General features: G+C 40.6%; 1 protein-coding gene, 1 long non-coding RNA gene and 1 other non-coding gene across 4 annotated transcripts in view; 2 read left to right on the forward strand and 1 right to left on the reverse strand.

Moving 5' to 3' along the window:
- The window catches only part of FLVCR1 (FLVCR choline and heme transporter 1), a 37,521-nt gene extending 22,612 nt beyond the window's left edge, over window positions 1-14,909 (reverse strand). Inside the window, exons 1-3 of the mRNA XM_077902165.1 lie at window positions 14,147-14,909; window positions 8,864-9,008; window positions 2,215-2,355 (exon numbers count right to left, since the gene is read on the reverse strand). Of these exons, the coding sequence (XP_077758291.1) occupies window positions 2,215-2,355; window positions 8,864-9,008; window positions 14,147-14,884 (1,024 nt within the window). The 5' untranslated portion in view covers window positions 14,885-14,909. The remainder of the gene's footprint in view (window positions 1-2,214; window positions 2,356-8,863; window positions 9,009-14,146) is intronic.
- On the forward strand, window positions 10,111-10,217 carry LOC144316649 (U6 spliceosomal RNA). The gene has a single exon (XR_013382574.1). It is a non-coding gene; the product is annotated as a U6 spliceosomal RNA (small nuclear RNA).
- A 507-nt stretch (window positions 14,910-15,416) lies between the features above and the next one.
- On the forward strand, window positions 15,417-20,366 carry LOC144316334 (uncharacterized). Of its 2 annotated transcripts, XR_013382228.1 has the most exons (4): window positions 15,417-15,634; window positions 16,080-16,215; window positions 18,818-18,987; window positions 19,942-20,366. It is a non-coding gene; the product is annotated as an uncharacterized LOC144316334 (long non-coding RNA). The 2 variants fall into 2 exon arrangements; XR_013382229.1 differs by lacking the exon at window positions 16,080-16,215.
- The last annotated feature ends 1,179 nt before the right edge of the window (window positions 20,367-21,545 follow it).

Below are 21,545 nucleotides of genomic sequence, written 5' to 3' on the forward strand. Positions count from 1 at the left end.
ATATGCACTCTGCATCCTTTGTACCTTCTGAATGTTTTTTTAAGATTTTATCTATTTATTCATGAGAGACACAGAGAGAGAGGCAGAGACACAGGCAGAGGGAGAAGCAGGCTCCTCACAGGTAGCCTGATGCGGGACTCAATCCCAAGGATCATGACCTGAGACAAAAGCAGATGCTCAACCACTGAGCCACCCAGGCGTCCCTGTACCTTTGAAATTAAAAAAATAAATAAATAAAATTTAGAATTCAGAAAAGAGAACTCTAATTCTTCATTTATAAAATAGGTATAATAATATTTCTATCCCAGGATGCCTGGGTGGCTCAGCGGTTAAGCGTCTGCCTTTGGCTCAGGGCGTGATCCTGGAATCCTGGGATCGAGTCCCAATTCGGGCTCCTTCCATGGAGCCTGCTCTCCCTCTGCCTGTGTCTCTGCCTCTCTCTCTCTGTGTCTCTCATGAATAAATAAGTAAAATCTTTAAAAAATACTACTACTAATATCTCTATCTCAAAAATTTATATGAAAAAAAATTTATATGAATAATACATATGGAAGTTCTTTATAATTTAAAAAAACTCAAACACTTTCACCTTATTTAAATATAATCAAGGAAGTAGTATATGATGTGATATAAAAGAAGTAAACATTCCACAGAGAGGGGAGTATCAGAGAGAGCACCATCTACACACCTTTCTCATGCTATTCTCTATCCAAATCTAACCCAAATTTCAAGGCCAGGCTTAACCACATCTTTGCCATGATGATCTCCCTTGCCAGCCCTTCCCTTCATTTATCCTGTGCCAGTTATTTATTCTGAAGCCTTCAGCACACACTTGCCATACAACTCAACAACAAGGTGTTGTTACCTTTTTGATAACTCCTAAGCTGTCATTCACTTTTTTGGTGTGTATATTATGTCCCCAGTTGGATTCTAATTACTTCATGGAGAAAATCACCTATCATGCTTATTTTTAGCCCACATGGTATATATGGCACTACTGTATATTTAATTGATTTTAATAATTATTGATGGAATAAATGAAGAAACAAATAACAAAATGAACAGTAAGTTAGGAAAACATTAAGCCAGCTCTCGTAGGATTGCTTAAGGGGAAAAAAAGGAACACGTTTCAGGTAAAAGGGTAACAGCACAAAACTAGGGGCAGCCCCAGTGGCTCAGTGGTTTAGCGCCACCTTCAGTCCAGGGCCTGATCCTGGAGACCCGGGATCAAGTCCCACATCGGGGTCCCTACATGGAGCCTGCTTCTCCCTCTGCCTGTGTCTCTGTCTCTCTCTGTGTGTGTCTCTCATGAATAAGTTTTAAAAATCTTAAAAAAAAAAACCCACAAAACTACAGAGACTAAAATTCACAGTGTAAATGCATGTGCAGGCATGTTTGTGAGTGTGATAAGGGGTTGGTTATAAGTTGGCTCAAAGAAATTTTTATTTTGGGAGACAGAGATAAAGAAGGTAGGAATCTTTCTTCCTTAAATGACAGGTTACAGAAATGAATTTGCTCTTATAGATAATAATCACTCACTATATTTTCTCTACTTCCTAGTTATGTATTTTAGGTTTAAGCTAACCAATGGAGGTAACCTGCAAAATTAAGAAAAGGAACTATGGGGAGCACCTGGGTGGCTCAGTGGTTAAGCATCTGACTTCGGGTCAGATCTTGATCCCAGAGTCCTGGGATTGAGTCCCGCATCAGGCTCCCCATTGGAGAGCCTCTGTATGTGTGTCTCTCATGAATAAGTAAATAAAATCTTAAAAAAAAAAAAAAAACAACAACTAGTGAAAGTCATCCATTAATGTCTAGTTTTGACTGAGTAGTCAAAAATAGATGCCAGTTTGCACAGGGTCAGAGAAAGGAATTGTAGATAACATTCCCCATATGCTTATGGCCGCTAATAAAGGACTTAAAACACTGTGAAAACTCAAAAAAGAAAGTGCTTGTCCATTTGAGATCTATTATATTATATTTTACAGATAGGTAAAAAATTCATCTTTAAGTTTTGCTTTTAGTTCAAAATTTAAGTTTATGACTATGTCATCATTATTTTTATAGTTAACAAACCTATCTCATTAAAGCTCAAACCAAAATAAAATAAAATAAAATAAAAGATAAAGTTCAAACCACTAGACTAAATGAAAAGAATCTACAATGCTCAAAGTTTTATACAGAAATCAAAGAAAGTAAAAGAAAACCACTTACCATATGTGATCAACAGAAGGACAAAAGGAATGTTTTTAAATAAGTTCCTTATTGATTTCTTATAGGAGTACTCAGCAGGAGGGCTCTTTTGAAGAACTGCTTGAGCCTGACTTGGTGGATATGGAGGTTTTTCTTTGAATGCTGGAAATACACATGGAAAGGTAATTAAATACATGTATCTTGCTTAGTGAGCAGACTAAATCAGTTTAAGCTTAAAGATGTAGTGAAAGTCTTATAGGGAGGCTGTTCATTAATTTCTGGAGAATCTCCTCTCAGTTCTCTGAAACTGACTATAACTCAGAGGCCAATTCACATAACTTAACTGCAAAACCATCAATATATCACACCCTTGCCCACTGATTATTCCCTTTTTAGTTAAGCAAGATGAATTTTTGTTCTAGTAAGTATTCAGCAAATTCATTTCTAAACTTAGTTCCATTTATAATTACAGTTAACATCAGCTATAAGCAAACCAATATGTTACTGAACTTTTAGAGGATTGTCCTGAGTTGGCAACTATTTTCTTCGAAGATCTGATAAAAAATTTTATCATCTGATCTATCTACACCTCTAGAATGGAAAAGGTCCAGGAGGATTCACGGGAGCAGAGCTCACCAAAAACACTGGTTAATTATGATATACTGAAAACTTAGCAAACTAAAACAGACTTGTATTTTTACAGGTGTCACAACTAATTCAAGAGGAGACAAACTCATGAATATTTACTTTTTAATATCCTTATAGCGGAGGACTGGTAGACATAAAATGTTTAAGTTGTTGCAACTCCTCCTCTTCAGTTCACCCTATCTGCTCCTTGCACTGTTGAGGATGTCTGTTGTCCTTTCCTGAAAGTCTCTTTGTGTCCTAGTTGAGATAGGAGATATCTCTTTTGTTAATATTGGTAAGGTACAACTCACGCAATTGTAAAACAAAGTTTCAGAATGTAAAAACCATGCTTACAAGGTAGTCATGGGGATTGAGAAGGAGTCTTACGTCTCTTATTTAGGTTTTTATTTCCTCTGGTAAAGTAAGTATAAATGGCACAGAGTTGAACTCAAATGCAAAATGAAAACAATTCTTACTAATCTTCAACTCCACTAAACCTATTTTTTTTTAAGATTTTGTGTATTTATGCATGAGAGACACACGGAGAGAAGCAGAGACACAGGCAGAGGGAGAAGCAGGCTCTGCAGGGAGCCCGATGCAGGACTCCATCCCAGGACCCCAGGATCATGACCTGAGCCGAAGGCAGACGTTGAACCACTGAGCCATCCAGGTGTCCCTAAACCTATTTTCTGAAGAAAACCTATTTTCTGATTATCTTTTAGTTTCAGGTAGTCATCTGCCCTATCGGACAAAATCAGGCCCGTATCTGTCAGCTATACAACACACTAAACCTGGTTTCAGTCTGTACAAAGAAAAGGAAACAGGAACAGAAAACCACTGGTCTCTGACCCTGTTTATTCTGCATTACTTCCTTCAAAGTATGAAATACGGCTTCTTCTTTCTCCTCTGAAATTGAGAAGCAACAGCCTTCTTTCTTCTCCCCACAAAAAATGTGTGTTGATAAAATAATTAACTCTTGGGGCCCTGGCTGGCTAAGTTGGTAGACTATGTGTCTCTTGATTTGGAGTCATGAGTTCAAGCTCCATACTAGGGTACTTTTTTTTTTTTTTCTTACAGGTAGGGAGAAAGATAAATATTTTAATTTGTTTACAAAACAGCATTTTCATAAAATTTCTGTAAGTTATAGATATATCTAGAGACCAGTTTCCTTCAATCTGGAGGAGCAAACATGAGGGGATCAACAATGTTTTGAACAAGAGTCATTAAAAACAGTCATCATTGTCCTTAACTCATTCAGTTCCATGTTGTTTCTTTTTGTTCTGTTTAAATGCAGCTTTTAGTTCTGACAATTCATACTTTAGTTTTATGATCTCAGGGTGATCAGAGACTGGTATTTGTCAAAAGCCCTTTTTGTGAATCTTCTTGAAGCTGGACCATATTTTTGCAAGAGCATCAGAACAACACCTTGATAGAAGTGTGAACTCTTCTCACTGTAGCATTCCAGCTGTTCTCTCTTTATATCTCAAGCCGAATTTGTAGGTTTTCAGGATGATTTGAAGGTTATCTAGGTAATTTGGTGGGGACAGGTGACTTGGGGATCCTACCCTTCCGCCATCTTGCCCCGCCTCCATACTAGGGTACTTAAACACATGAGTGCATACATTAATAATAATAATAATGTATGAAATGTATGAAAGCACATGTTAGTAATAGTAATAATAATAATAATAAATAACTATCAAAGCAGTTATTCTCCAAAGTAGCCACATTCAAACTTTATCTTCCATGATAAATAAGAAGGAAATTTATTGTGTTTAGGACTATTTCTACTTTTTGAAATTAGATAACAATAGAGGGGATCCCCGGGTGGCTCAGCGGTTTAGTGCCTGCCTTCCGCCCAGGGCGTAATCCTGGAGTCCTGAGATCGAGTCCCACGTCAGGCTCCCTGCATGGAGCCTGCTTCTCCCTCTGCCTGTGTCTCTGCTTCTTTCTCTCCCTCTCTCTCTCTCTCTGTCTCTCATGAATAAATAAATAAAATCTTTAAAAAACAAAACAAAACAACAATAGAGTTGCCTGGGTGGCTCAGTGGTTAAGCGCCTCCCTTCCGCCCAGGGTGTGATCCTGGGGTTCCAGGATTGAGTCCCACATCAGGCTCCCACATGGAGCCTGCTTCTCCCTCTGCCTGTGTCTCTGCCTCTCTCTCTCTGTGTCTCTCATGAATAAATAAGTATAATCTTTTAAAAATAAATAAATAAATAAATAACATTATGTTTTGATTTCATTATTTGTCCCTGTATGATTCAAGCAGATATTCCACATATTAACTTATTACAAGACATGTATAAGTTTGAATACTGGCTCTGCCTCATATCTTTGTATAACTCTGAAGAAGTCAATTTCCATCTCTCAACTGTAGCTTTCTCATACATAAAATGGAAAAACAAGTTGTTATGAGGATTATATGATATAATATATGCAAAATAATTTTGTAATTATTGAATACTACAGAATTCAGCGTCATTTTCTGGAATACTTTTTTTTTTAAAGATTTAATTTATTTATTCATGAGAAACACAGAGAGAGAGGCAGAGACATAGGCAGAGAGAGAAGCAGGCTCCTCGCAGGGAGCCCAATGTGGGACTCAATCTCAGGACTCCAGTATCACACCCTGGGCTGAAGGCAGGCGCTCAATCACTGAGCCACCCAGGCGTCCCAGGAATACTGATTTTTTTTTAAAAGATCTTACTCATTTATTTTGAGAGAAAGAAAGCACAAGCAGAGGAGAGACTCAGACTCCCCACTGAGCATAGAGCCTGATACGAGGCTCGAGATCATGACCTGAGCTCAAGTCAGACACTTAATGGATTGAGCCACCCAAGTGCCCTCAGGAATACCTACTTTTAAAAGTCAGAGACTTTATCTCAGGGGCTTGAAGTTCTTATAGACTAAGTAAAACATACTTCTATTAAAAGTTTACAATAGTAGCCAATATATAAATATCCTGAATATAAGAATCAAAAGTAGAATTATACATACATGTTATACACTCATGTGTTTAAGTATTTTAACATTAAATATTTTGATTGCCATTGCTTCTGGTTTCTCTTATGTACCCATGTTAGTGAATCAGGAAGGTAAAGATTTTAATTTGCACACTTGAGTTAAGTGATAGAGTTTGCTGCCATCCTGCACAAGAAGAGCTTTCAAATACAACAGCATTACCACTTATACCAAAGAAATTTGAACTGGAACAAAAACAAGACTAATTAAAAAATAAAATGGCATATTTTTATACGTAACATTTTAAATATAGAGTTGGGGTACCTAGGCTCAAATTTCATCTTCAGTTATTTACTGTGACCATGGCTAGATTAAAACACTTCAATTCTGTGTCCTTCTTTTGTCATCTATCAAATGGGAATACTAATAGTACTGCCTTCACATGGCTATGAGGATTAGATGATATAGCATATATTGTGCCTTTAAACATGTTTGGTACTTACCAAACAACCAAATGGTAGAGGCCATAATTGTGTGGGGTATGAAGAATGAGGGATTAGTGTAAAATTCAGTGGAAGGCTTGGGTTAATTCCTGTAAGTGCTAGATGGATTACATTCATCAGTAAGCTCCATGAGATCGGGTAAGAGGGTTACATGGCATGAAGTTTCAAAACAGTATTTTGGAAAGACTGCTGAATACCAATTTAGTATGTATCACGTTGCTGAAAAACAACAGCAGAACCAATTTACTTTATAAAATTTGGTTGGGCTTCCAAATTATTTGTGGGTAGAATTTAGAGGGAAGTAGGATTATCTCTTAGTAATTAAGGACATTTAAAAAGTAGGAATTTTTAAAATAATCCATATCTTCCTCAATAGCAAATATTTGTGTATAAGGAAAATAGATAACTTTTGTTTAAATGTCACAATTTTCAACCTAAGACATTCATGTCACAAATGAATATTACCATGCTTATATGTTTGTTATCATAAGGTTAAGATTAGAGGCCACCAAGCAAAACTTAATAGTGAGACTTCCCTGCTCCATCTCCACAGTCTAATCAGAAGCTAATGAGTACATAAATAAGTAATAATGGACATGAATAGGTTTCTTTTAATTTCTCAAATAACACAGGGTGCTAGGTCAACAGTCACATCTATTATTACTGCCTTTTTGTCCCCTTCCTTTAAAAAATAAAAATCTTATATTTGTAGGCTATCATACAGATCTGCTTAACCTCATATGTGTCATATATATAATTTCACATATATAGGTATCTTACATAGAACCTGTTCTTTCATTTCTTCCAAAGAGACAAGTAATGAAAGACAATTAAAAAAAAAAAAAAAAAACCAAAGGAATTGATGTGAAGATAAATAAGCAATCCTAGGAAAGAGGATTTTACATTTTAATAATCCCTATTACTACTAGAGGATCAATTTTTGCAAAATATATATGAACTATATTTCACTTAGCAAATCAAATATGGCTACCAGGGAAGTAGTCTTAAGTTTATTTTTAAAAAATATACAGTTGACCCTTGAACAACATGGGGGTTAGGGACATCAATCCCACACACAGCAGAAAATTCATGTATACTTTTGACTCCCCCAAAACTTAACAACTACTGTTGACCAGAAGCCTTACTAACAACATAGTCAACTGACACCTACTTTGTATGTTATCTGTGTTACACACCATATTCTTAAAATAAAGTAAGCTAGACGAAAGAAAATGAAATCATAAGGAAGAGAAAATACATTTATAGTACTGTAAAAAAATCCATGTAGAATTGGACACATGCAGTTCAAACCCATGTTATTCAAGGGCCAACTGTAGATTTCTTTTAAAACTTTATTAAGCTGCTGAAATAGTACAGGAATAATTTGTCCTTTTTCCATAGTCTGTACACAGCAAAAATGTCACTCCCTAACTGGAACAAAAAAAATAGCCAAGAGTGGATTTGGCATGTAAGAATATTTTGTATGCTACCAAAAGAATATTTTTTCATTATCTGAAAGGAAATTAAACGTATGGGCAGTTCATCTATGAAGGCAGTCTCTATCAAAATAGTCTTTAAACTACATGTCTTTGAAAACTAAGGATTTCATATCTGGAGATCACAAAATTTGAATTTTTTATTACTATTATAGCCATGGTAAAAATCAATCTATAAATTTTAAAACTCCAGCTATAAAAAAACAAAACTCCAGCTATAATGCAATGTAATGTAAATATCAAGGATTAAGAGACGGCCTTTCAACTTTAAAGTTGCTTTCTTCCACGAATCAATTTAAGAGTGCCTAAAGAGCAATATTACAGTTATGTCAGCAACCATATTACTTAAAAAAAGCCCTATATCCTTCTCCCTGAAATCAAAATTGTTTCCCATTAAGAATAAACTTGAAAAAGCAGACCTTCCCAAACCTTCTTCCAAACTGATGATGGCTGCTTGCAGTGGATTTTGACTGACTGCTTCAAGACACAGGCCCAGGCGAGAGAACTCAGTGACGGGTGGTGACAGCAGTGCTTTGCTGGAGTGGCCTAACAAGCAGACAGTTGCCAGTCTGAAATTCTGCTGAACAGCTTGCCACTGCCCTGAATCATTCACTGGTCAACATTTTCAGATCCAGTTAATTGTTAAAAATGGGCATCCTTGGAAGGATTTACCATTTAAAAAAAAAAAAAAAAAAAAAGGTTGTAGCCTCTTTGCATCATTTCAAAAGCATGATAATCTGTTCCTGGCTATAGGAGCATAAGATGCAGAACATGTAGTGGAATATGCAAACAGGAGACAGGTTATAAGTTTGAAAGAACAGTTATCAGGGAAGAAAAGTTAGTAGTGATATAAATTAGATGAATTAGTCTTCAGACCCTTTATGATATTAAAATAGTAGCAGACCAAAACATACCTCTAGGGGCATAGCATTTGTTATCTGAACAAAAGTGCAATAGCAAGAATGAAACAAGCAAATGGTACTGGAGATATTATCATAAAAATGTTCAGGATTAGTTATTTTTATTTGCATATGTTTGCCATGCATTTATCTATTTAAGCAATAGGGAAAATAATTTGCTTACCAATGACTGTTAAAAGACATAAAAATGTGGCGATGGATGATGTTCCATAAAACATAGTACTGATATTACACTCCAGAAGATCCGTGTTATTCTGTGTGTTGGGCACTAAAACTGGTGGTAGCAAAAAGCCAACTGCAGTTCCAAGCTGTAAAACAAATGATCCTGTTCATAGCTATTATTAATAAGAGAAAAAAAGCACATACTGGCAATTAATACAACATGGAGAAAACAGTTTCTTTATTAAGGTATAAGGTGTAAAATCTTAAAAAAACAAAAAAAAGGTGTAAGGTGTACATCCTAAAGCTCCATGTTCTGGGGTGCCTGGGTGGCTCAGCAGTTGAGTGTCTGCCTTCGGCCCAGGGCATGATCCTGGAGTGCCAGGACTGAGGCCCACATCGGGCTCCCTGCATGGAGCCTGCTACTCCCTCTGCCTATCTCTATGCCTCTCTCTCTCTGTCTCTCATGAATAAATAAATAAAATCTTAAAAAAAAAAAAAAAGGTGTAAGGTGTACAACCTAAAGCTCCATGTTCTGGGGTACCTCACTGGCTCAGCTGGATGAGCATGCAACTCTTGATCTAGGAGTTTTGAGTTTGAGCCCCACACTGCATGTAGAAATTACTCAAATAAATGAATATTAAAAAAAATCCACTAGGTTCTAATTCTTTTTTTTACTGTACCATTAAAGGGTAGTTGCTGACAACCACCTTTCCTGTTCTACTAATTCCTTGTAGCTGAATAATTCTGCTGTAAGGATTAAGGATGTGTAAGATACAATCCTTACCCTTCAGATGCTTACAATCAAAAACAGGAATAAGAATATGCAGATGAAGGCTGAGAAAAGAGGACATATAGAATGGGAGAAAATATTTGCAAATTATATATCTAAGAAGGGTCTACTATCTAGAATATATAGAGAACTCTCACAACTCAACAGCAAAAAGGCAAATATCCAATTCAAGAATGGGCAAAGGACTTGAATACACATTTTTCCAAAAAAGATGCCCAATAAGCATGTGAAAAAAAATACTCAACATCATTAATCAGTAGGAAAATGCAAATCAAAACCATATGAGATACCACTTCATACCCACAAGGATGGCTGTAATTACAAAACAAACAATTGGAAAATAACAAACACTGGCAAGGTGTGAAAACACTGCAACCTTTGTACACTGTTAGTAGGATTATAAAATAGTGTGGCCCCTGTGGAAAACAATTTGGTAGTTCCTTAAAATATTAAACACAGTGCTCGCTTCGGCAGCACATATACTAAAATTGGAACGATACAGAGAAGATTAGCATGGCCCCTGTGCAAGGATGACACGCAAATTCGTGAAGCGTTCCATATTTAAAAAAAAAAAAAAAAAAAAAAAAATATTAAACACAGAATTTCCATATGACCTAGCAATTCCACTCTTAAATAAATATTCAAGTGACAGCCTGGGTGGCTCAGCGGTTTAGCGCCGCCTTCAGCCAAGGGCCTGATTCCTGGAGACCCAGGATTGAGTCCCTGCATGGAGCCTGCTTCTCCCTCTGCCTATGTCTCTGCCTCTCTCTCTGTGTCTCTCATGAATAAATAATAAAATTAAATCTTTTAAAAAATAAATGATAAATACTCAAAAAACTAAAAATAAGTACAAATATCAAATATTATACATGAATATTCATAACAGCCCTATCTGCAATAGCCAAAAGGTAGAAACAAACCCAAATGTCCATTAGTGGATGAATGGATAAACAAAATGTGGTATATCTATACAATGAAATATTATTCAGCCCTAAAAAGAATGAAATACATATATGGGTGAACTTTGAAAACACGTGAAGTGAAAGACATCAGACATAAAAGGTCATATTGTATGATCCCATTTTTTAAAGAAATATTTAATTTATTTATTCATGAGAGACACAGAAAGAGAAGACACACAGGGAGAGGGAGACTCCATGCAGGAAGTCCGATGTGGGACTCGATCCTGGTACTCCAGGATCACGCCCTGAGCCAAAGGCAGACGCCGCCCAACCACTGAGCAATCCAGGCGTCCCCATATGATCCCATTTACATGATATATCTAGAACAGGTAAATCCATAGAGAGAAAAAGCAAATTAGTGGTTGTCTGGGGACGAAAGAAGGGTTGAATAAGGAGTGACTGCTTAGTGGGTATTGGGTCTTCTTTGAGGGTAGATGAAAATGTTTTGGATCTAGATAGAGGTGATGGTTGTACGTTGTGAATATACTAAATGCCACTGAGCTATAGTTTAAAATGGTTAATTTTATGTGAATTTCACCTCAGTAAGAAAAAACATAAGGTTGAATATGATAATCACAATGAAAGAAATAAAACTAAAGATAGAGAACATTAAACAGGTAATAATGAGAGTGTGGTAAGTACAGTGATGAAGAGGTAGAGGGTGCTTAAGATCCGGATGATCATGTGATCTATCATCCAAATAAGAACACTATTCAGAGTGAAAGGGACTAAATGAGTAATTAACCTTTTTTTTTTTTTTTAGATTTTATTTATTTATTCATGGGAGACACAGAGAGAGAGGCAGAGACACAGGCAGAGGGAGAAGCAGGCTCCCCTAGGGAGCTCAATGTGGAACTCATCCCCAGACCGGGGATCGGGATAATGAGTAATTATCCTAATGAACAGCTTTACACCTGGATTATCCCAGGCAAACTGGAACATACAGTCACCTTAGCTAAGAAACTGCTTTGAAGGAGCACCTTGCATAGACGTGGGGTTCAAGAAGTTTCTGGAGGAGGAAAGATCTGAAGAGATCGGAGTTAGCCAAGTGAAATCAGGGTGTTCTCAGCTAAGGGGACATCATGTACAAAGGAAGAAGAGACCATGACCTTGTGAGAAGCTGTAAGTAGTGGACAATTCCCCTCAGAGCAGAGGAAGAATGCAGATGTGAGGAATGAGGGGTGTGGATAGGAAAGGAGTATAACAATATATAAAGATAAATATATCAGAGAATATATAAAGAACTCTCACAACTCTCTCTCTCTCTCTATATATATATATATATATATATTTATTTATTTATTCATGAGAGACACACAGAGAGAGGCAGAGACACAGGCAGAGAGAGAAGCAGGCTCCATGCAGGGAGCCTGATGCAGGACTCGATCCCAGGACTCCAGGATCACGCCCTGGGTGGAAGGCAGCCGCCCAAACACTGCACCACTCAGGCATCCCAAGGGAAGAGTTTAGATTTTATTTTAGCACTATGGGAAATCATTGGCGAGTCCAAAGCAGAGCAATGACAGGATCTGATCCATGTTTTAAAAGGGTTTCTCAGGTTAGAGACCGGGCAGTAGAGGTGGATGGTGAAAAGCAGGAATTAGACAGACTTGGGTATGAATGTTGCCACCATTTAGCTGAGTGATTTCTGAAAAATAATTTAATCTCTTCAAATCTCAGTTTCAGTGTCTGTAAAATGGAGAGACTAATGGTTCTTACCTTATATTGTTAAATTCAAGGGCACAATGCATGCAAAATACTTGGCATGGTGCCAGGTTCTTAGTGAGCACTTAATAACGTTGACTATTACTATAAATGATCACTCCATAATCTAGGCTGAAAATGGAGGCCATGAACAAGTGCACAGCTACTGCAGCCAAGGAAGGATGAGAACACCAAGGGAGAATGTAGGAAGAAGGCAGAGGTGTGCTGAACATCAGAGGGATCCGCCTATGAGAAAGCATCTCCATTTATTATCCACAAATAGATAATCCATAGATACGGAGTTAATAATATTTCAGTCATGCTCAATGAAGTATGAAAGGGAATATCATTTTATAAATGAAAAACACTTTAAGAAAACAGTTTCTATCTAAACATATGGAAGCAACCAACAAAAATATCATAAATTATTTTGAATACATAACAATTAGATTCAAGCTACCCTTTCTTCTGTACTTTTAGAGAAAGATAAATGTAAAGTAATAAACACGTAGAGCTAGTCTTTTTATGGATCTTAGCTAAATCTTATTGTGATCTTGAAACAAGTATTAGATTGGAAGTAAGAGAGTAACATTCTTTTGTTACATAGCATGTAGGAATATAGGTATAGAGAGAAGTGAAGTTCTTGGTATATAGATTTTTAACTACATTCTCCTCAAGTTGAATGAACACTCAATACAATATACATGAAGCATCACAGAACTCCAGAAGCAAATTTTAAATGACAAAAAAAGGATCAATCTGGGGACGCCTGGGTGGCTCAGTGGTTTAGTGCCTGCCTTTGGCCCAGGGCATGATCCTGGGGTCCCAGGATGGAGTCCCGCATTGGGCTCCCTGCGTGGAGCCTGCTCCTCCTCCCTCTGCCTATGTCTCTGTCTCTGCCTCTCTCTCTCTCTCTCTCTCTCTGTGTCTCTCATGAATAAATAAATAAAATCTTAAAAAAAAAAAGGATCAATCTGCAATTACAATACACACACACACAATATTCTACTTAGTACTGTTACTGAATGCTACTGGAATTTGAACCTATGGTGTTAGAAGGATGAGGAAGCACTTTAAGGGAGAAATGGCAAAATAAGCCACCCTTTTATCATGGGTTCCATGATCTGTGATCTGTCTTGCACTTTCTTACTGTTAAAAATTGGTAAGTGAATATATAATGTTGTGAAGCCTCTACCACCAGAACATTTATTTAGCTGTCATTTATAAGTGTCATGTGCTAGGCCCTCTGCTAACTGCTAATATGTAAAATTAAACAGGAGAGGGGCCTGACTGGCTCAGTTGGAAGAGTGTACAACTCTTGATCTCAGGGTCCTGAGTTCTATCCAGCCCCACCTTGGGTGTAGAGATTACTACAAAAAATAAACTTTAGAAAAATAAATAAACAACAAAAAAAAATAAAACAGGAGCAGTTCACACGGATCACTCAAAACGAGCACTTCCCAGAATCCAACAACCTTCCTTTTACAATGAATACTCTGGGGGCAACAAAAACACCTACCCGAGTCTCATTGGTTATTACACTAATAAGTTTTCTATCATGTTAGGGATATAGGGGCCAGCTCGATTAATATTTTATAGGTAATTCTCAAAGCAAGATGATAAGTTGGTCATTTCAAACTGGTTTGGAAGTTCTGTGCTTACAAATAAATCAAATACCATCTTTAACCCAAAACTGTTTCCTATCTTGACTACACATCTCCCTTCCTTCACTTATACACAACTGCCTCCTTCCTCTTCCCTCAGGAGGCAGAGGTCCTTTACCTGGTCCTTTAAGGAGCCGATTTTCATCTATCACTCTAGTTCTTACCTGATTGCCTAGCACAGCGGTGGCACAAGCTGTGGACACCTCCTTGGGCCCAAACCACACCGAGGCGATGCGGGAGGGCAAGCCGAGGATGAACACCTGGGCCACGGAGCACAGGCACTGGCCCAGCATGGTGATCCAGAAGAGATGCTGCTGGACACTGCCGCACTTGACCCAGGCGCCCAGGCAGTTGAGGCCGGAGCCCAGCAGGGCCGTGAGCCTCAGGCCTCTGGTGTCCAGCAGCCACGTGGCCGGGAAGATGAGGGGCACGTAGGCCAGCATGTACACCATGGACAGCCAGTCGATGTGCAGGAAGGAGACGCGGTAGAAGTCCCTGAAGACATTGCTGATGATGCTGTACTGGATCCACTGGAAGGCATTCACCAGCGAGTACAGGCTGAAGATGAGGAGCACCACAAAGCGCCGCGCGGAGAGCGCCGTCTGCGGCACTCGGGCGCCCTCGGCCCCGGGGGTCTCCTCCCCGGGGCCCCCCGGCAGCAGCCGGGTCTGGGTCTCCTCCTCCGGGGCCAGCGGGGTCCGAGGCCTGTCCAGGGCTTGCACGGCGGCCGCGAGGCTGTCCCGAGACACTCCATTCAGGGTCAGGCAGCCGGCCTTGGGCCCGTTCTGCGGCTCGGCGCTCAGCTTTCCGGGGGGCTCGCCCCCCGGGACCAACAGGTACCCATTGGCGGGCGGGTGCCCGGGTGCCCCCGCTGCCCCCTCCTCAACGTCCAGCTTCGCCATGTCCCCGCGCGCCCCCGCGCCTCCCCGCTCCCCGGCCCCCCCTCCTCCCCCTCCCTGCACCCCCGGCCCCGGCCCCGCGGCCCTCCCTGCACCCCCGACCCCAACCGCTCGGCCCACCGCTCAGGCAACCCTCTCCCTGGCCGAGGGAGCGCGGGTGCGAGCCGCGGAAGCCAGCCCGCGCTGCAGGGAGCCCGCGGGCGAAGGAGGCTCTCCCGCTCCGAGCCTACCTCCGGGCGGTCACCCCGCGCCGGGCCCCGCCCCGAGAGCGTGTCACCGCGGGTGACGGCCCGGCGGCCAATCAGCGGGCGTCCTCGCCCGGCGCGCGGACCAATCGGGGAGCTCCTCTCAGGGTGGAGGCGGGAGCAATGTTTTCGGAGAGGAGGGAGGACGGCGGGCCTGCAGGTCGGGGCGGACGGTCCTCCCCCCCGCCCCCGGAGGCTGCGGGGCGGCGGGGCTGCGGGCTGCGGTCGCGAGCAACCGGCCCGGGGGGAGGGCGGGTGGGGTGCGCAGAGGGTGGGCGCCGTGAGCGAGCGAGCAGGCGGGCGGGGGCCGCTCGGGGCTGGGAGCCATCGCCCTCTCCCCGCAGAGGGGCTCCCCCTGGGGCCCGGTGGGCGCTCCGGCGGGGGGCACACCTGGCCTCGCCCCGACTCGGCTGCCCGGCCGGAGGGAGCGGACCGGACCGCCTTCCCGAAGCTCGTGCCCCCTCCGCAGAGGAAAAACACCAGGAGGCGTTTCAGCCCGGATACAGAGGTTTCTATTTTATTTTATTTTATTTTATTTTATTTTATTTTATTTTATTTTATTTTATTTTATTTTTTATTTTATTTTATTTATTTTATTTTATTTTATTTTATTTTATTTTATTATTTATTTTATTTTATTTATTTTATTTTATTTTTATTTTATTTTATTTATTTTATTTATTTATTTTATTTTATTTTATTTTATTTTAATTTTTTGGATACAGAGGTTTCATCAGAAACCTCTCCTTGTGGGACTCCTGGGGGGCTCAGCGGCGGAGCATCCCCCTTCGGCTCAGGTCCTGATCCCCGGTCCCGGGATAGAGCCCCGCATCGCCCCCCTCCCCCGCCCCCGCAGGGAGCCTGCTTCTCCCTCTGCCTGTGTCTCTGCCTCTCTCTCTCTCTCTCTCTCTCCCTGTGTGTGTGTCTCATGAATAAATGAATAAAATCTTTAGGAAAAAAAAGAAAAGACCTCTTTCTTCCCTTGTGAAGTTGGAATCCTGCAACCCTGAGCGGACCCGAGGCTCCCCGCTCTCCCTCGGACCAGCCCCTGCAGTCAGCCTCGCTGGACGTGCGCAGCCGGTGGCTTCAGTGGGTTCCGGGTCCCAGTCTTGTTTGCTGTGTCCAGACACTGTCGTGCCCTCCGGCATTAAAAAATGAAACCTGCTCTCAAGGGCACGTACACGTAGCCTTGAGAATCTTCTAGAGAAATGTTGCCCCTGCTCTTGCTACTGCTTAGGCAACGAATTTTGAAACAAGGCAAACCCGATGAGACTCCAAATAGTTAAATCGAAACCCGAGATGTCTAACTATGGGTGTTTTTTTTTTTTTTTAAAGATTTTATTTACTTATTCATGAGAGAAAGAGAGAGAGGAGAGAGAGGCAGAGACACAGGCAGAGGGAGAAGCAGGCTCCATGCAGGGAGCCTGATGTGGGACTCGATCCCAGGACTCCAGGATCACACCCTGGGCCAAAGGCAGGCGCTAAACCGCTGAGCCACCCAGACGCCCCTAACTAGGGGTTTAATCTAAAAAAGTGATGCAATCTAGAAGCCTTAAAACCCTGTATATCTTATTTTTAATGACTCTTAATACTATTATTTTGGTGATGTATATCTGATGTATGCCTCAGATATAGATATAGATATGGATCATATATATCAGACATCTCTCATACAGGTGAAATATTACAAAATCCTAAACTTTAAGGAATATGTACATTTCAATGTCTTCCTTGGCCACCCTATATAAACTGTCACATGCCACCACCAACCACCACCACCCAGTCCCCTCCCCTGCTTAATTTTTCTTCTTAGTGCTTACCACTATCTAAATTATCCTATATTTTACTTATTTTTTTTCTGGTTATTTTCTCCCTTCCCTCCCCACTGGAAGGTAAGCTCCATGAGAGTTAGTCTGAAAATTTATTGCTATTTCTTGAATGACTGCAGCTAACAAGCATTGAATTACCATAATATTTTAAATAATTACTTGCTACGTAAATGAATCCATTTCTTTTTAAAAAACATGCAAGTTTCCTCTGCAACTATGATTTTCTAAACATTTATTTAGATAATATTTCGGATTATTAAGCTGTGTTCTCTGAATGAACACATAACCAAATGTGGAATCCAAAGGACTTCAGTCTCAGTTAAGGAAGTTTATCATTGGGCACCTGGGTGGCTCAGTGGTTGAGCATCTGCCTTTGGCTCAGGTCATGTTCCCAGGGTACTGGGATGAGTCCTGCATCAGGCTCCCCATAGGGAGCCTGATTCTCCCTCTACCTATGTCTCTGCCTCTCTCTCTCTGTGTCTCTCATGAATAAATAAATAAAATCTTTAAAAAAAAAAAGTTTATCGCATGAGTTTCTGAAAAAGATACTAATCACATTGCTTATTATTCAGCACAACTTATTATTCAATATTCAGAGGCATTTTTTAAATACCTTTATGTACCGTGAAACTTTCTCTTTTTTTTTTTTTTTTAAGATTTTATTTATTTATTCATGAGAGACACAAAGAGCCAGAGAGGCAGAGACACAGGCAGAGGGAGAAGCAGGCGCCATGCAAGGAGCCTGATGTGGGACTCAATCCCAGGACTCCAGGATCACGCCCTGGGCCAAAGGCAGGCACTAAACCGCTGAGCCACCCAGGGATCCCCCTGTGAAACTTTCTACATAACTCACAGAAAACCGTCTAGAAAGAGCATCCAATGGGTACAATTTTAAATGGATTCTGCTTGCCCCTGTCATACCTCCATTCCAGATCCAGGTATTTATAGTAAGCATTTAGATATCTGCAAACTTCCCACCCCCTTTTCTGAAACCAGAAACTGGCAGATTATATTAGGCCTCACTTCCCCATTAGAGATTGTCTTCTGCCAAATCTGAAGGATAATTTCCCTCTTTGCACAAAGGCAGCTTCCTAAATGTATTTCTGCAAGGAGGCCATTCTTACCAATTGTGTAGGCTTCTGTTTAGAAATAATTTGCCTTCTCTATGTCCTTAGCAAGAAGGATTAGGTTAAGAGTCCTCTGGGTATCCTGGATCTAAGCATCTAATTTCCCTCCACATTTTTGCCAGCTGGCACCTATACTACTCTCACCCACTTTGTTATTTGCCTTCCATGCCCATGGCAAAACTCTGTATCTGATACTATCACCATCTGTGTGGAGCAGAGCGTCAAGGGAGTTTAGAGTACTGGAGCAAAGCATATCTAGAGGCAGGCTACCTGGATTTGAATCCCAACTTTAGTACTCACTAGCTGCCCAAGTTGGGCAAGTTACTTAGGTGTTTTATAATAGTACATGCTTCATGTGATTGCTATTATGAGGAATAAATGAGTGAATGATGCCTGGCACATGACATTCTTAGTTATAGTTATTAGGTAATTTATATAGTGGTTAGAGGCCAGGCTCCAGATCCAATTGGCCTGGATTCAAATCCTAGCTCTTTTACTTACCAGCTGCATGACTTTGGACCAATTACTCTGTGCCTCAGTTTCTCCAACTAGAAAATGAAGACAGTCTTCTTCATGAAATTGTGAGAAATAAATAGCTAATAAGTACAAAGTGCTTAAATAGTACCTAATCTCTGATCTATAGTAATCAGTAATATACTCAATAAATGTTACCCAAAGCCATTGTTATCAACACAAGTCTGCCCTCAATGTTATCTTATTCTTATGTTGTCTTAGATTTGACCCCATTTTGCCTATTGAAGCTTGCTTGCATTGTCCTGGGGTTACTCCAAGCTCTCTCAGACTGAATTTATGATTGTAGAGCCCTTCTCCAGAGGGTGCTTTGAGAATGTCCTGAAAGGACAGCACATGGTGGTGTATATTAACTACCGCTGGCCTAACAAGAGGTAAATTTCTTTCTTTATTTTTTAAGATTTTATTTATTTATTCATGAGAGACACACAGAGAGGCAGAGACATAGGCAGAGGGCAGGCTTCTTGATGTGGGACTCATTCCCAGGACCCCAGGATCATGCCCTGAGCCAAAGGCAGACGTTCAACCGCTGAGCCACCCAAGCATCCCAAAAGGTAAATTTCTTTTTTTTTTTTCCAAAAGGTAAATTTCTTATCAGAGGTGTTCAACAGTTGAGTAGACCACAATATCCAGACAACTGATGCTATCTATATTGGATCAGGTGTGTTGAGGACAGGATGCCAGAATTTCATAGGAAATTGAACTATATGGGCCTCCTGGCATGGTGCATTTGTTTGAGCATCTGACTCTTGATTTTGGCTCAGGTCATGATCTTGGGGTCATGGGATGGAGACCTGCTTTGGGCTCCAAACTCAGTGCAGGGGGTGTGTGGGGGGGGTCTGCTTAAGGATTCTCTCTCCCACTTCCTATGCCCCTCCCCCCTCAAATGAATAAATCTTAAAAAAGAAAAAAAGAAAGAAAGTTGAACTATGTGAGATTCAAGATTTCTTTTGACTTGAGGGCACTTGATGGGATGAGCACTGGGTATTATACTACATGTTGGCAAATCGAATTTAAATAAAACAATTTTTTAAAGATTTCTTTTGACTCTAACTTTCTATGATTTATGAAAAGTAAAATATAATATTTCCAAAGAAAAGATTAGACAAAATTCATATGCTTTGTTTGAAAAACTTCCGTAAGTAAAAAACGGAGGACAGAAAGAGGAAAACTCAGCAGTATCACCTTGTAGTATCATTCTAGTCTCTTAACCTTGCCTCCTCTGTCTTGAAGCTCCAATAATAGATACTTATTAACCAGTTTAGGTATAAATCATACTTTATATCATATGTTTGGATGTATAAAACATAAACCTTATTCTCTTCCAGAGAGGATAGCCCTGGGAACATCACTTGGCTGGGAGTCAAGAGGAGATTGAGCTACATTATGGGTGTGGAATGCCAAATCTGAGAGAAATTTGAATAAGTAACAGTTCAGCAATATGAGATCTGAATGGCATCCAGGAACCAAGGTCCAGGATGCTATCAAGACTGATGTGGCTTCTCCTGAGCAAAAGTTTCCTGCTGTCTAAGTGGATATGATGCAAACCATGCTACTAGATATAAATGATACTAGATGTAAAAATCCACCATTTTCCCCTTCTTGGGGAAGGGGGGTATATTTTAGCAGGCTTGACTTCAGCTTACACCACTATTACCATGCTCTGTCCACCAGCGTGGTCAAATCTCTATTGTTGTGCTCTGTGGAAAGATTAAGTTGGGAATGGAGGAATAGAGGAGGCTGGAAATCAGAATCCTCTCATATGTACTTTATTTTCCTCAAGACATTGTGTTTGTGTGTGTGTGTGTGTGTGTGTGTGTGTGTCTGTAACATTTGTAGAAAAGAATCTCAAGGTTTTCCCTTCTGTGTATTTTCGTCTTGCTTCCTTTTGGTCCATCATGCCAGTTGATTTCCTAAAAGAAACCAGGGACGCTACTCAGCGGTTGAGCATCTGCCTTCATTCAATTCAGGGCATGATCCTCGAGTCCTGGGATTGAGTCCCACATTGGGCTCCCAGCATGGAGCCTGCTTCTCCCTCTGCCTGTGTCTCTGCCTCTGTGTGTGTGTGTGTGTGTGTCTCATGAATCAATAAATAAAATCTTAAATATAAATAAATAAATAAATAAATAAATAAATAAATAAATAAAATATTAAAACAAATTTAAAAAGAGACCGAATGGAAGGGGAGGAGTGGGGCACTGAAATTTCCAAAACTTCACTCAATTGATTCATTTCCCTGGCAACCAGCCCTCATCCCTAAGTACTTTCCAAAAGTCATTGTATTAATATTACAAGGAAATCATCACAGGAAAGTCCCAAGGTTTGAGAAGGTCTGTGCCAGAAACTTTGTTTTGAAGACCAAAACTATTGTTCTTACTATAAATTACAAAACACACTAGCACGGTAGTTGGTATGTATTAGCAAGTCTAATTCCTTTATTTATTTATGTATTTATTTATTTATTTACTCTTGAGAGACAGAGAGGCAGAGACACAGGCAGAGGGAGAAGCAGGCTCCATGCAGGGAGCCGGATGTGGGACTCGATCCGGGGTCTCCAGGATCACGCCCTGGACTGAAGTGGCGCTAAACCGCTGAGCCACCCAGGCTGCCCCCCTCCTTTTTTTTAAGATTTTATTTATTTATTCATGAAAGACACAGAGAGAGGGAGAGAGAGGAAGAGACACAGGCAGAGGGAGAAGCAGCCTTCATGCAGGAAGCCTGATGTGGGACTTGATCCTGGGACTCCAGGATCACAACCTGAGCCAAAGGCAGATGCTCAACCGCTCAGCTACCCATGTGTCCCAGCAAGACTAATTCCTGATCCCCAGGATCGGGACTGGGAGGTTGCTAAAATACCACACCTTTGGTGAAGATTGCTGAAGAAACTGGGTGTGGCTGAGTATGCAGATTGAAGCCCTACCAACAGCATAGA

This window comes from Canis aureus, chromosome 6 (assembly GCF_053574225.1).
Source record: "Canis aureus isolate CA01 chromosome 6, VMU_Caureus_v.1.0, whole genome shotgun sequence".
NCBI lineage: Eukaryota > Metazoa > Chordata > Mammalia > Carnivora > Canidae > Canis > Canis aureus.